Source organism: Callithrix jacchus, chromosome 1 (genome assembly GCF_049354715.1).
Source record: "Callithrix jacchus isolate 240 chromosome 1, calJac240_pri, whole genome shotgun sequence".
NCBI lineage: Eukaryota > Metazoa > Chordata > Mammalia > Primates > Cebidae > Callithrix > Callithrix jacchus.
In genome coordinates, this window is record NC_133502.1 from 55805436 (window position 1) to 55820945 (window position 15510).

Sequence of the window (15510 nt, forward strand, 5' to 3'; positions counted from 1 at the left end):
GTTCTGATGGGGAGAAAGGGCACTTTACCTGTATACTTGCTGTAGTTTTTGACTCCTTATAAAGTATGAATGGTTGTGACCCAGGGGTGAAGTACACAAGGCAGATGGACACACATTATTCCCAGGATAAGGTACAGATTGGATGAAGAGGGATATGGGCAGGGGAACTATAAGCAGTATGTTGTTTTGAGATGAATACTTGGCAGAATATGAAGTAGAGCACCCCAGGTTGTGAGTTGGGCCTTGTTTAGGAACTCAGATGTTATGTAACCAGTTTATTGACATACATTGGAAGGGGGCAGCTTTACTGATTGTCTGGAAACCCCTGTGCACAGTGTAAAAATGGCACTGGAGAAAAGCAGTAGGAGGCCAGAGATCAGAGAAAAGGGTTCTTGGTGACTTTAAACATGTTAAGAAGGAATCAAGTATTGTTTGTCAAGTAAAATACCTCAGTGTTATGATTGTTTGAATCTGAGGATTACAAGAGAGGAAAGGGTCAAGATCAGTGGGTTTCTAGCACAAGAAAGGGAATTTATGGTCATTTTGCCTCTGTGGTGGGGAGATTGCAGATAGGGAGCTGGTTGGAGGTAGAGACTCATGATGTCTGAAGTAACTAAGAGATGTCATCTGGTGGAATGTTAACTGAGGAAAATGCAAAAGTCAGAACTGTCTAGTTAGCTCTGTTTGATAAAGGCTCTGTTTTGTTAGTTTTCTTCCAAATAATGTATAGGAATACAGAAAATATGGTTAATTTCTTGGTGAGAAGATTGAAAGATAAAATTCACACATAGGTCACATACAGAGACACCAGTAAATTAGCACTTCTTTGAGAGTCTACAATTTAATACTCCCTGATGTAGTTTAGATTTTTAAGACATAAAATATAGTTCCTGACCTCAAAGAACTTGACACATGTGAAAAATGTGGCTAAAATTATGTTGAAGATACGTAAAAGAATTGTCTATAGAAATAGAATAATTGCTGAAAAAATAAAAACACCAAGGGAATTCTTTTTTTATGTTCTGGGGTATATGTGTCAGATGTGCAGGTTTGTTACATAGGTAAACATGTGCCATGGTGGTTTGCTGCACCTGTCAACTCTGCCTAGGTACTAAGCCTGCCATGCATTGGCTGTTTTTCCTGATATTCTCCCTGCTTCTGCCTGCCACTCCCACAGGCCCCAGTGTGTATTGTTCCCCTTCCTGTGTCCATGTGTTCCCAGTATTCAGCTCCCACTTATAAATACATCAGGGGAACTCTTAAAATTCTCTTTAGTTTTACCCATCAGATTGTGTACATTTTATTAGCCCAGAATTCTCACACTCCTTTCTTTCTTCCACGTGTGTGTTGGTCCTAATTTAAAAACCAACAGTGAGAGATTGGTCAATTACAGTTAATCTGCTTAACTATAATGTACAAGTAATGTAATCAGAGACTTTTGATGAAGCATAAGAAATAGCTTAGTGAGATTTCCATTTGTAGAGTAGCCTCAAGAACCGTTTTATTTTTTTGAAGACAGCTTGCTTACTCTTCATGATATTGACCTGAAATGTTTGAATATTCTCCAAACATTCCTACTATTTTGCTATTGAAAATAGCAGACCTTCTTCTTAGGCTGACTTCCACAGTACTATCCTCGGCCTGGTGATGATGATATTGAAGATATGATGACTTTCTTTACCTTTTCTTTGATTCGAATATCACTTATTTCAGTCATTAAGCTATTCATTTCTGATTTAGTTCTAAGAGTAAGAATAACATGCTATTCTTTAAAAAAATTCTCCCTATATTCAGCATGCAAAATTTTATGAAATATCTATGAGGTAAAAATATGTGGTGAGATCCTTCCCATTTCACTAATGTGGAAATGAAGCCCAGGAGAAGTTGCTTCCAATCATAAAGAGAGTAGTTCCTGACCCAGTGACAACCACAGAATTGGAAAAGGCACAAGCCTTTTATGCAGTGAAGTAAGTCCCTCTCCCACCTAGCTGAGAAGCACTCACTCATTGGGGTGACTCTATCTTCAGTTACGAGTAGCTGGCTTCCTCTGAGGGCAGCCAAGGCTGTTAGGCACCTCTGAGAATGAGACAAAAAATGTTCTTCTCTTACACCCCCCACTGGAATTCTGCCCTCTGACCAGACATGTACTTCTATATCCATATGATATAATAAAAAGTAAATATTTGGTCTTTGTCCCTGGTGCTTGACACAAAGCTCCTAGAAGTTTTGAAATTTCCTGAGTGATAGCATATTTTGTATGTTAATGTACTAACTAAAGGCAGGTAGGGGTATAGCTTCAGGGTGAAGACCTGTCTCTGGAAGTACGAAGCATGTGATTGAAGGGTTAGAACTATCAGCTTATACCCAGCCTCTGACTGTGAGAGGGGCTGAAGATTGAGCTCAATCACAAATGCCAATCATTTAATCAATAGTGCCTTTGTAATGAGGCTTCAGTAAAGACTCTGAAAGAGGATAGGGGAGCTTCTGGGTTGGTAACACATGGATGTGCTCGGAGGGTGGATGTGCTGGAAGGGCATTGAAACTGTACACCACCCTCCTCCCACCATTTCTTGCCTGTACATCTCTTCCATTTGGTTGTTCCTGGGTTGTATCCTTTATAATAAAACTATAATCATAAGTATAGTGTTTTCCTGATTTCTGTGAGTCATTCTAGTGAATTGTGGAACTTCAGGGAAGGGAGTTTTGGGAATCCCCAAATGTATAGCCAGTCAAAATTATGAATGGTTCCCTAGACTGGCAACTGGCATCTGAAATGAGGGTAGTTTCGTGGGAGTGAGCCCTTCTATTTGTACCACCTGTCACTAAATCTGGGTAGTTAGTGTTGGAATTGAAGGACTTTGTCCTTAACTTTTGGAGCACTGACTCGGACACCCAATTGGTATTGGAGAATTAGACAATTGATTGGTGCTGGAACAGTGTATTTGGTGTCAGAAAAAAAACAAACAATGTATTTTTCCTCCCAACATTTGCCCTGTGCTTTTTCTCATATGGGAGTCCCTCAGACCTACTGGTCTGTTCTTAGATCTTTTGCTAATTTGACATATGTGCATAATAAAATTGGTTAAGCAGGCTAAGACAGTATGTTAAGTATGTGGTTTTGTTCAAGATGAGATACCACTTTAATATGTATACTACTTAAAAAATAAATACATATATATTCACCCATCCATCCAGAGTGCTTAGGTATATATATATATTCCCTGGGTTTGGGCAGGGAATATGGATTGCTTGTGATTGCAATATGCAAGAATGTACAAGAAACCCCTTATGTGAAAATTATATCTGTCTATTTAAATGTTGTTACTGACAGGGGTTATGAAAATAAAATGATAATTTATAATAATTTATATATAACGCAATGGTTAAAAATAAGATCTGGAATGAAACTCCTTGAATTCAAATTCTAGCTTCATCGCTTTTTAGTTGTTTGACCTTTTTACTTAGGTAGGTAAAGATGAGCTCATTTCCTCATCTGTTAAATGGGAATAATAATAATAATGCCTACTGCATGAGGTTCTTGTGAGGATTGAATGAACTAGTTAATAGAAAACACTTAAGACAGTACCTGACATACATAAACAGTACATTTTACATGCTGTTATTACCATTATTATTATTTTATTGTCACTGCTACTATTATAATTACTGCTACCACTATACTACTAATGCACTAACTTCCTTTTTGAACCTAATTTATAGCACAAAGTGGATGTATGGTTTATAAACGTTTCTAAGCATGTATTTACTTAATAAAGAGACAGGGTCTTGCTCTGTCACTCAGGCTGTAGTGCAGTGGTGCCATCACCAGTCACTGTAGCTTCAAACTGAAGCAATTTTCCCACCTCAGCCTCCATATTAACTGGAACTAGAGGCACATGCCACTATGCTTGGCTAATTTTTTTTTTTTTTTTTTTTAATTTTTGGAGGGACAGTCTTGTTTTGTTGTCCAGGCTGGTCTCGAACTTCTGGCTTCAAGTTGATCCTCCTGCCTCAGCTCCTAAAGTGCTAGGATTACAGATGTGCACCACCATGCCCAGCTTGCTTTTGAACCTTTATTTAATCAGAAGTTGCAGAGTTATAGGAAGTATAAAAAGTGACTGAACCACCTGTAAGAGTTCTTGAAAAATGATAGTGGAAATGCTAATGAGACATTAAGGGAGAGATCAAATAGACTAGGAGAGCAAAAGGAATCTCTTCTGTAATGCAGATAGAGAACTTTGAAAGAAGCAAAGAAAAAAATCGGAAATGAGAAGAGTAAACCATTGGCCTAATCAAATAGAATCTTGGATAATTGACAAGCAGACGTAAAAATGAAAGAGCATAACATAGGAATAAGCAGTATACAGCAAGGTATTGGGGAAATGAGTTAAATAGTTAAAAAGGTAAGAATCTGTGATTCTTAAACTTGAGACAATGACTCAGATAATGGGGCATATCATTATAGCATTGAGTGTATAAAGTCAAAGTATCACAGAAAGGGAATATATAAGAAGTTAAAAAAAAAACTACTGAGAAAATATACATGAGTATAAATCCAGACTATCTTCATCACAGTGGGAGCAAAATATTAAAGTACCATCATGCTCCAAGCACAAACAAGTATTATATATGTGGTTCTCTGAAGAGTTCAGTCATTGAACTCCTTAAACATTGCATCTGAGGCTTAGATTGCTAATTTTTTAAAATAAGAAAATATATTTAGGTTTTATTTAAAGATGTTAATGTCAAAATATGAAATGTTATTTTCTAGGTTAATAAAAAATACCATTTCATGTTCTTATACATTGTTTTTAATGTCTTCTTACTATTTTTATTATTTTAAACGAAGCTTAAAATTTTTTTTAAAAAACTCAGTTCCATTTTGTTAGGAATTTAGATTGCTTCCAAGGATATTCCTCTCCTTATAGATGAAACTTGAATTGTACTCATTCTTCAGGATTAATTCAAATCCTAAGAATGGCAGATTACCATGAATTACTGTATATATTCTTTAAACATTATTTTATATAGTTCACATTGATCAAAAACAATAGACTTTTTTAAACCTATAATTCATATGTACCTAAAGCAAATATTTTAAAAGTTGGTTTAGATCATTCTGTCTTCTTTTTGCATTATTAAATCTTTTTCCTAGTGTCATATAAAATTGACTATGCAAAGATTTTCAGAAATGATCCTTAATGTCTGTTCTTCTGGGTGACCAGTATATTCTCATTGTGACACAGTGCCCTAGTTTGCCATTTCTTCATGTGTACCGTGTGAGCCACTTTAAGTCAAAGAAGGAAAAATATTATTAGATAATAAACACAGATTGCATTCAGGATATCAGTAAAGGAAGCTTGACATTTGTCATTATAAATAGCCTCTGATACCTTTGCTTTCCTGTTGTAGATAAGTTTGGACAATAGAAAGCACTTTTATTCATCTTTCCCATCTATTCACTGTTCCCTGTCAAGAGATGATTTTGAAAAATGTTTAAATTGTATTTAAATCAGTTGAATTTTAAAAACAGTTTTCTTTTTGTCTTCTCTGAATAGACTGATGATTTTGTAGTATTTCTAATGGTCAAGAACACTAATAAAACTTACTTCTTAAGTGTGGTTTATTTGTGTGTATAAGCATTTCTGAAATTTTGTCTTATGTTTTGAAGAATGTCTTACTGAATTTCTTTTATAACTAGATTTTAAAAATTGAAAGGTGAAAAAACTTGGTGCAATTCATTTTTCTTTATTTTATAATGAATTTTCTTACATGAGTATGAGTTTTTTCATGAATGTTTTGTTTCTAGGGTGCCTTACCTTTTATATATTATAATTTTGTCCTTTCAAGGCATTTAATATACTCTCTTTTAGTCTCTGTAGAAACGCTGGAAAAGAATTTGAGGCAGATGGGAAGGCAGCTTCAACAGCTTGAGAAGGAATTGGAAACCTTTCCCCCTCCTGAGGACTTGCATGACAAGTTTGTGACAAAGATGGCCATATCCTTTGATATCTAAATAACTTAAGTCACTAGTCAACTAGAAATACAATTTATTTAATATTTTAGATCTATTTGCATAACCAGAGATCATTCTGTAGTGCCAAATTACAGAAGGTTTAACCCTTGCCTTTTTGCAGGGAAATTTATCAAAGTGTCTGTCTGTCATAAATAATACACAAATGTATGTCTATTTATTTATTTATTTTTTTCTTGAGGCAGTCTTGCTCTGTCACCCAGGCTAGAGTACAATGGCATGGTCTCGGCTCACTGCAACCTCTGCTTTCCAGGTTCAAGTAATTCTCCTGCCTTGGTCTCCTGAGTAGCTGAGACTACAAGCATGCACTACCATGCCCAGCTAATTTTTTTTTATTTTTAGTAGAGACAGGGTTTCACCATGTTGTCCAGACTGGTATCGCACTCCTGACCTCAAGTGATCCACCTGCCTTAGCCTCCCAAAGTGCTTGGATTACAGGTGTGAGCCACTGTGCCCTGCCACAAATGTATACGCATCAATTTCTATCCTTTTTTCCTTTTTATCAGCTTGGATAATAGTATGTTCTCTCATCTCTCCCCTGTCGTATGCCTTATTTCCTTCTGATGTTCATGATGAATTGAAAGGATATTAAAACTCAGCTTGAGGAAGTCTGACTCTAAAGTTATGGTATGATTTAGATACCTTTGAAATGTCTGAGGAAGCAGAGATAAGACTTCATAAACATGTTTAACTAGTCAGCTTCACTTCAAGCATTAGTATATATTATAAATTAGTTCATGTTCCACAAAATTTAATATTTTCTTAAGAAATACTAGATGGTTGCAAAATCAAAATGGAGTTTATTATAGTCACTACTTGTATTGATATTTTTCGAATCCAAATAAATTAATAAATTTATATATGTGTATATGCATACACACACACCTATATATACATAATTAATAGCATGAGGCTTGTGTCCTGTTTAAGCTTTCCTTTGTATTCAGTTATCTTTATTATCACTAAGTTTGTAGCTTAATCTCTAATGAGTAACTGAAGTAATAAACTTTTTTATTTCCTGAAACTAATGTTGAGTTGCATTGCAAACCATTTTGTGAAATTACAGACTGATATCTTTTGTGTTGTAATAAAATATTACTACAGTGCATTATTAAAATCCCATGTGGACAAATGAAATCTGTATGAAAGATAACCCACTTCTAAAATGAGCTCTTATAAGTAGACACTCCTAATATCTTAAACTGAGGTACTTGAAAATAAAATGACTATTTTTCCTTTTTCTGCCTCTTCTCTCCTGAGATTTAGTGAATCACAAAATTAATATTTGGCTTGTCATAGATTTTATTGTATATGCTTTCAGCTTAATTGTGAACTAGTTCAATTTTAGCTTCGTTCACTGTCTCTGTCAGGGAATATCGTAAAAATATACTCCAACAACAATCAATTCAGGCTAATGTGTTTGTTTCCTTTTGTATCTTCCCACCCATCCAGTTTCTTGTTTCATTAGGGAGGATGCCTTTATCACCACAGTAAGGCTTTTTTTTTTTTAAATAAAGGTGAAGTCTATATTCATCAAAAAAAATGTTCGTACTACCTTCTCAATATGATTAAGTATGCTTTTTAAAATATATTATTGCTGCGTTATATGTTTCATCATTCTTAGCTTTTTCTTTATCGTGTTAAAAATGTTCATATGTGACAGTTTGTTAATAACTAAGTACTGTTAATTGAACTACTTATTATCGTTCCCTATAGATACAAAGCAGTTTAGAAAAGATTTTGCTTGCATGTAGCTTCTGATAATACACTGTGAGTGCACTAATTATGAAGCTCGGGTTTATAGAACCAAGATGAATTCCTGAGATTGCAGTAAGGGTTGTAGAATCTTGCACAGCAGACGATCTCAGGACATATCTATACTTGTATTTATATGACACAAGAAACTGAATGATGTCGACTTCTTGAAAGGTATGCAGCTCATAAAAAGCAACCAGCAGGAAATCAGAAACAGGAAGGATGATGCTTTGTTGGAAACAATTTTTCATTCTGAGTACAATTATACTCCATGGACAAGAAAGCTACTACATCCTGTCGCTAAATATCACAACCTAGAAGCCTCTAATGAACTGATTAGCATTCATGTATCTCTTGGAAGTCAGATATATGAACAGTTGGTGCACTTTGCTATTGACAAAGCTTATAATCATAAATATTCTTTGCTGAGATTAGATTGCACTCGTTTGCTTTTCATCTTAGTTAGACATACTAGTTTCGAATTAATTAAATTCATTCATTGCAAGTCTTTGTTTACTTTAATTAGGACTGACAAGTCAGATTTTGCATATTAAATGCATTTATACAGATCTTATTAAAATGGCAAATTGTGAGCTTCTTAGATGTTAAAAACTGAAGAATTTGGAAGCTAAAACACACAATTAATAAAATATATTTGAAGTCTGTTATTAACCACTTAAACTTTGTTTATATTTTTCATTTTAATGTTTATTAGTCGAAGTACATATCAAATGTTTGGTTCATTCACCAATTCTGGAAGAATATGTCTATTATTTAAGTTGTTAAAGGTGTATCTTACAAGCACACACTTAAACAATTATGATTTAGTGAACTGTTATATCTGTTAATTGCATTGTTTTAAATCATTAAGATACAATATTATTGTAATGTGAAATTTTACTGATAGCACTCAATGATAGAATTTTGTATTTTTATTCTTTCAGTACATGCTCACTTTTTATATATACCTCTTAATATTAAAAAATATGAATTTAGTTCATCCTTTAAAAAGCATGCACTATTATTTCAAATATCATTGCCTTTTTAGTAATAATTATTACCTCTCACTTGCTAAGTCTAGTCAGAGCCTTAATTAGAGTTGAATAGTTAGTTCCACAGTAGCTACTTGCTTGAAAAATGTGAAACCAAGTTCAGTGTATAACAGTATTGTTACATGCAAACTACTATATGTGAGGTATATGTACTTACTAAATTATCAGTGAGAAAATTAAGAATATGCCAGGATATGTGTCATGTAGTGCTTGTTCCTTTCTCACGATCTTTAAATTCTGTGATATGTCTTATTTTAAGGAGAATAGCAAATAGAATTCAGAGCACTGCTCTTGAAATTCTTGCATGAGAACTTGCCTTTCTATTTTCTTCCTACTCCCTCTCCTGAGTCTTTCAGGAAAACTTATTTTGCTAGACATTTATATATTTCTGTATTTATTACAACTTATGTGACAAGTTACTTGACTGCTTTCCATGTTATATTCTTTAAATTTCTTCATTGAAATCCCACTTTATTTTCACACTTTTTTTTGTTATTCTATATAGCAATGCTTTAGAAACTTCTAAAATCACTGGGTAGATGCTAAAGCCAGCCCAGTAAATTCATTGAGAGAAAGACTTACTTATATTTATATTCTGCACTGCATAATGTACAGCATTTTTCAAGTAAAGGAATTTAGTATTTTTGAACTTTGAACTGTGGTGACTGGGAAGTAAAATAGAAGATTGAAATGGGTGTAATGTAAACTTGTGTAGTACATAGCACAGTTGTAAGAGTGGGAAATTGGGCAATCAGGTGATTTATCGTAGCAGATTTTTCTTCTCTCGAATTAGTCTTCTCACTTTCTTCTTCTTTTCTTGTTTCTTGCCTGACTGCCACTTAATTCCTTCTTAGCAAACTTTTAAAATTAGCATTAATGTGTTACTCTTAATTCTCTCTGAGTCTCCAAATTTATAATATTTTTTTCTTTTTCTGAAGTCTTATTACACTTACAGGAGAGTGCTACCCAGTGGAGGGCTCACTGCTCTGTAACAGTCAAGCCTCTGTTGTTTTAGTCAATCTCACTTTCTTAGCCAGGACTTTTTTTAACTACCTACCTTCTGTCACATTATGTAACATCAAGTTTTTTTTTTCTACATCATACTTATTACTATGTTGAAAATCTCATTCATTTATTTATTTGTCTCCATATTCTAAAATGTTTCTTGACAGCGGGGACATTGCCTGACTTGTTAACTACTGGTTTTCCTAGTGCCTAGAATACAGTGGAACTCAGTAAACACTTATGAATGGCTTGCTGGATCCTGTGTACTTAAGAAAGTCTAAGAAAGATATTAGACGCATAGGTCTGATTGATGCTGATCCTTGTAAAGTGTGTTAATTGCAGTTATGGGCATCCTCAGTGACAGAACTGCAATAATGGCTGTATGACCTACGAATAAATGCGAGATATATTTGTGGTAGGTGGTTTGGTAATGAGCAATACTGGCAGACCAGAAGAAGAATTTCAAGTCTTAGTTGGCCGATGCTAAATACGTGTCATTCAATGCATGTAAACACAGATCTGGTTGTCTTATACCTCTGAAATAGGAATATGACAGTGAATCTAGTAGAAATTAATGATAATTTGGCCTCAGCATTGGTAAAGGACACAACAAAATACGTTTCTCAAAACATCAAGTAATTGGACTTCTATCAATATTTTTATAATGAATTTTATGAAATGTTTATCTTGTTAAGTAGCTCACATATTTTTCCAAAGCTCTTGACAAATTAGAACTTGGAGTTTAACAGTTTGCACAAGGACAACTAACCACGTTTGCTTTTTCTTTTAGATGATGATGATGATGATGATGATGATGATGAATTTGAGTTCTTTCATATGCTAGTCTACATTTACTCCCTACCTAGCAATAGTGCTGTCTCTTTTTTCCTTATCTTTTGTTATTTTTCTCAAAGTGAAGGGCCTACATCAGTTTCCTTATTTCATCCTCTAGTGGTGACAGCTCTGGCCAGAAGAACCATATCTTTTTGAAATTGTGGGCAAAAAAAATTTAGATATCAAAATTATATTTTTAGTTTTTTTTTCCTGGCCTGCCCGAATCTTGTTTTTTGTTTGTTTTAAAATTTAAATCCTGTCTATTGTTTTAAATTTTAAATTTGTTTAAAATTTTTATTTTAAAAATGGCCAAAGTTAATAAAAGGGCTTCTGCAAATTTAACTACGTTCCATTTCTTTAAATGTCCCAATTTAAAAGAGCCATCAGCAATTATGAGTGACGCTCTCAAAGAATCATTTTTTCTGGAGGTGGTATGGTAATGTTTTATCTAACTGCATTAGCAATTTGTCACACAAGAAAGAAAATTTTATTGTTTATTTAGAAAATGTTTTCTAATGTCAGTGGCTATCACATTCACATTAAATTCATCTTCTTAATTTCAGTGTGTTTTGAACTATATTGTCATGAGTGAGAGAACATTTTGTCATGAGTAAGTGACAGAAGAACTATATTGTCATGAGTATGTGAGAGAAGAACATTTCTGTATGCCTCTCTGTGTAACTGTAATTCTGTATGCCTACGTGTGCCTATGTGTATAATCATAATTTTTAATAATCTAATGCATAAAAGAAATTATATACCAGTTTTCTAAGAGAAGTTAAAAATGCTAATTTGCTGACATAATGGAAGAAGTTTTCAGTTTAATTCTTAAAATTTTATTTTGTTTGCTTTTAGAACCTTAAATAAAGTTTAAAATAAGTGAGGGATAATACAAGTATTTTTGTGTGCTACTAAATGCCCAGTCACTTTTCTGCGGACTTTGCATATGTCAACTCATTTAGTCCTATCAGTCGTCCTGTGAGTTGGTGATATTATTGTTCCCATTTTACAGATGTGGAAATCGAAGCACAGAGACATGAAGGCACTTGCACGTAGGCATACTATTACCAAGTATAGGAGCTAGAAATTGATCCCAAGTTGTCCAGTTTAACTGTTGCGCTTGATGCTTGTACTCTCAATTTCAATAACATTGCAATTACTCAACTGCAACTACTGAACTATAGTTTTGAATCATGTTGTATGAACTCCATATTATATATTATTATGGTAAATTGGAAGAAACGTTTTTTGAACTTGTTGAAGAAAAAGATGATATATATAAATCTTTTCTAATGATTTCCCAAAGTTAATTGGAAATTGAAGTTAAGATGTTGTTGCTATGCAGTATAGACTGACTTTAAAAATTGTTAACTATTAAATGTAATTTTAGAATTTTGGAGCTATAATAATGGTGGCTGTTAGATGAAAACATTGGATTTACGGAGGTTTTTTTTTCCCCCTAAAGAATTAGTTTATAAAGTTCAGAATACCTTAACTATAGTATACAGATTCGTTATCACTGCAAAAGAACAATATGAGACACTTTCGAAGTTCCATGGAAACATGGAAAAGTTATACCAGAGTGTAATGGGATACTATGCCATTGATGTGAAGAAGGTGTCCGTGGAAGACTTTCTTACTGACCTGAATAACTTCAGAACCACATTCATGGTATGATAAAAGATTTATTTTGTAAAAAGTTTTTTTTTAATTTATACTAGCTTATCTCATTACGTCGTTCTACTCTTGTTGCTATAGGAAAACCTATTTTTTTCTGATTTTGAAAGTTAGCTATAAAATTTCAGATTTTAAAATTGATTGAAAAATGTATTTTGGCCTTTCCAATATTAAGCTGTAATCAGACATTTTGATTGAATAAGTGACAGATTCTATAGTTCTCCATAAAGACTCCCTTGCTGGCTGATAACAAAGCACTTCTGTAATAAGTTTTGGGCTATGAATTTGTTTCTTTCTACTTAAGATCAATTTGTATTTTTGTGATATAATTTTACCAAATTCCATGCAGCTTTTATACAGCTTTTTTCCCTTTTCTTAATGCATTGTACAATAAGCCACATGCAATTTGCCTTTGAATAGGTTTTACATTTGTAGGGTTTCCTTTAGATACTTTAATAGGAGGTCAGGTCTTTGATGTGGAATCCTTTCATTTAGGCATTAAAAATATCGTTTCAAAAATATTGGCTGATTAGATGAGGAAAGAAAGGAACCATACACATATTAAAGTGAGAAGGTATTGTTGCCTCCCTAGGGAAACTGTTGGTATATTTCTGCAATGAGAAATTGTTAATCTTAATAGATGGGTAAGTCATTTCTGTATTTGAGCAATTGTTTGTGGCAATTAAAAAGTTTTGAGGTGTAAAGGAAAAGAAGGTTGAATTTAAAGAGCTGGTTCTTTTTAATCTCAAGAAAACTTTATTGCTGAGGTTATTGGACTTGGTTATAATTATTTAGTTAGGATTAGATAGCCTTTTAATGAAAACACTATTTTAAGGAAAAACTAGTCTATAAGAAATACACATTTGCTCACAGTTCTAATTTATTTTCTCCATAAATTCAAAGCAATTCTTTAAATTATTTTTCATTATCAAATAAATTTGGTTAATATATACCTGTATGTGTCACATACTTTGCAGTATATTATTTTAAATTTTGTAATGTTTTGTGAAGCAATATGGCTTATTCGAAGTAGTAAAGACTTCAGATTTGGATTTCATACGAGTTCTTTGTCTATGAAGGTTTATTTAACCTTCCTGAGTCTCAGTTTCCACATTTGTTTTTAAAAAGTAATGTGAATTCCTTCCCCATAAAAGTGTTATAAGTATTAAATGAGATAATATATATTTAATGTTTATCATAGCTCCTGGCATATGGTAGTTGCTCAATAAATTGTTATTCAGTAAAGGGTTAATTCAGAAGGCTTGGAGTGCCCAAAACCTTCATATTCCAAAGAAAACTGTCCCCTGACTGGCTACTAAGAGACCTAGAAATATCCTGCTTGATAAGGGTGTTTTATATACCTTGGGCCTTGGGCCAACCTATATAGAGATGCTAACAATGTGATTATGGTGAACACCTGTTTTGTTTACCTGGGGCCCTGGGCCACACTATGTCCATTTTAACTCTTACTGAGCTAGAGATAGAATAGCTAAGATTAGTCTTCCAGGCAGTCTATGCTTAAGTGACTGACTGTCAATAAAAATCTTGACCCAAGACTTACAGAAGCTTCCCTGGTTTGTAGTACTTGGTACCTGTTTTCACCTTTTGTTTTGGGGATGATGAAGCATTGCCTTTTGGACTCCACTGAGAGAGGACAACAGGAAACTTGGATCTGGTTTCACCTGAAGTCTGCCCTTTGCACATTTTCCTTTTAATCTGTATACTTTGGTATAATAAACCATCACAGTGAATATAATGTCTTTTTTGAGTTCTATGAGTCTTTCCAGCAAATTATCAAACCTGAGGGTGGTCTTGGGAACCTCTGACACCATTATGCATCAAGTATAAAATGGATATATGAAGTAATAATACCCTTCTATTCTGAGAATTTTCTATAAGCCAGGCATTCTTCTAAATGCCTTACATATATTATGTCAGACAAGCCACACAGTTCTCCTATGGCAGATAAAGAAGCTGAGGCACAGAGATGGAACATATGCTGCTCAGTGTTATACTGCTATAACATAGTGGAACTAGAATTTAAACCCATATAAGCTTCTCTAAAGCCTTCTTTAAGAACCTTAACTCTTAAACATTATGTCATGCTGCCTCTTGTATTCTACAGTTTGTGTTCCATTTTACTAATAAGAACATTGACATTTGGAGGGTTTCCTAATGAGATCAATGCCATATTGTTTGTAAGTGATACAGTTGGGATTTGAATCCAGATCCCAACTATGTAAAGTATGCATATTTTAGATGAAGTATTTACAGACCAAATTCTTATTCCAAAAAAAATGGCACTTTTTTTTTTCTATTGGGAGAAGGGTTAGGTTTCAAGCTAGTCCTGTTTCACACAGCAATAGCAGTTATGCATTTAATAGATGTTAATAGATCTAAAAGGATTAGAGGGTTTTGGCATTCTGTGGGTAACTTGGCATTTCATGTGGGCAAGTAGTGGGCAGAGATAAAGTATGAATGTGAAAAGGGTTCAAAAGAGTAGGTAACAGAGTGACAGCAATACTTTGTTTCAGAGATTGCATGGGTAGCAGAAGTCACTGCTGTCACACACACATCCATGTACACACTGCACTAAATTAAAATTGTTAACACTATAAAAAGTTATTAAATGTAAACAATAGTATATAGAAGAAATTTGATTTAGGAGAAAAATAAGCGCAAAGACTGGAAGGGAGTTGATTGTAACAAGGTGGTCACATTTTACACAGGTACTTTATTCTCTTCTATTTGTCTTTCTTTTTGGGGTTATACTGCTTAAATTTTAGACAAAATGTGTTTCTTAAAAGTCCAGAGTTGTACTGTTGTCAAAAACTCCTGACAAATAAATTTCTCGTTTTGGCCGAATCTTCTGATCTCTTAGGTTGCTCTTTAATTCCATATTATTCAACTTTGAAAAACAGATTAATGTGAATGAGTCAGTATGGAAATATTAGATCTGTAGCTAAAGAAAGATGTAGAGTTTTAATTTGTTGAAGATCTTGTTCCAGAAATCCACATTAATAGGCAAAAATGATCTTCTTTAAACAAAAGGACTGTGAAAATGTTTCCATTGTTTATTCATCCACTGGCATTTAGGTATACTAATGGTCATGAATGAACAAGTTTTACCATAAGGTGAAGGTTAATTTTTAT

The 15510-nt window shown here is 33.7% G+C and overlaps 1 protein-coding gene across 2 annotated transcripts in view; it reads left to right on the forward strand.

Annotated features, from left to right (window-relative positions):
• DIAPH3 (diaphanous related formin 3) overlaps positions 1–15510 on the forward strand; it is a 506459-nt gene that overhangs the window by 329941 nt on the left and 161008 nt on the right. For both annotated transcript variants that reach the window (XM_035296778.3, XM_035296781.3), the window contains 2 exons: positions 5874–5998; positions 12187–12351. In XM_035296778.3, coding sequence (XP_035152669.1) covers positions 5874–5998; positions 12187–12351 — 290 coding nt within the window. The remainder of the gene's footprint in view (positions 1–5873; positions 5999–12186; positions 12352–15510) is intronic.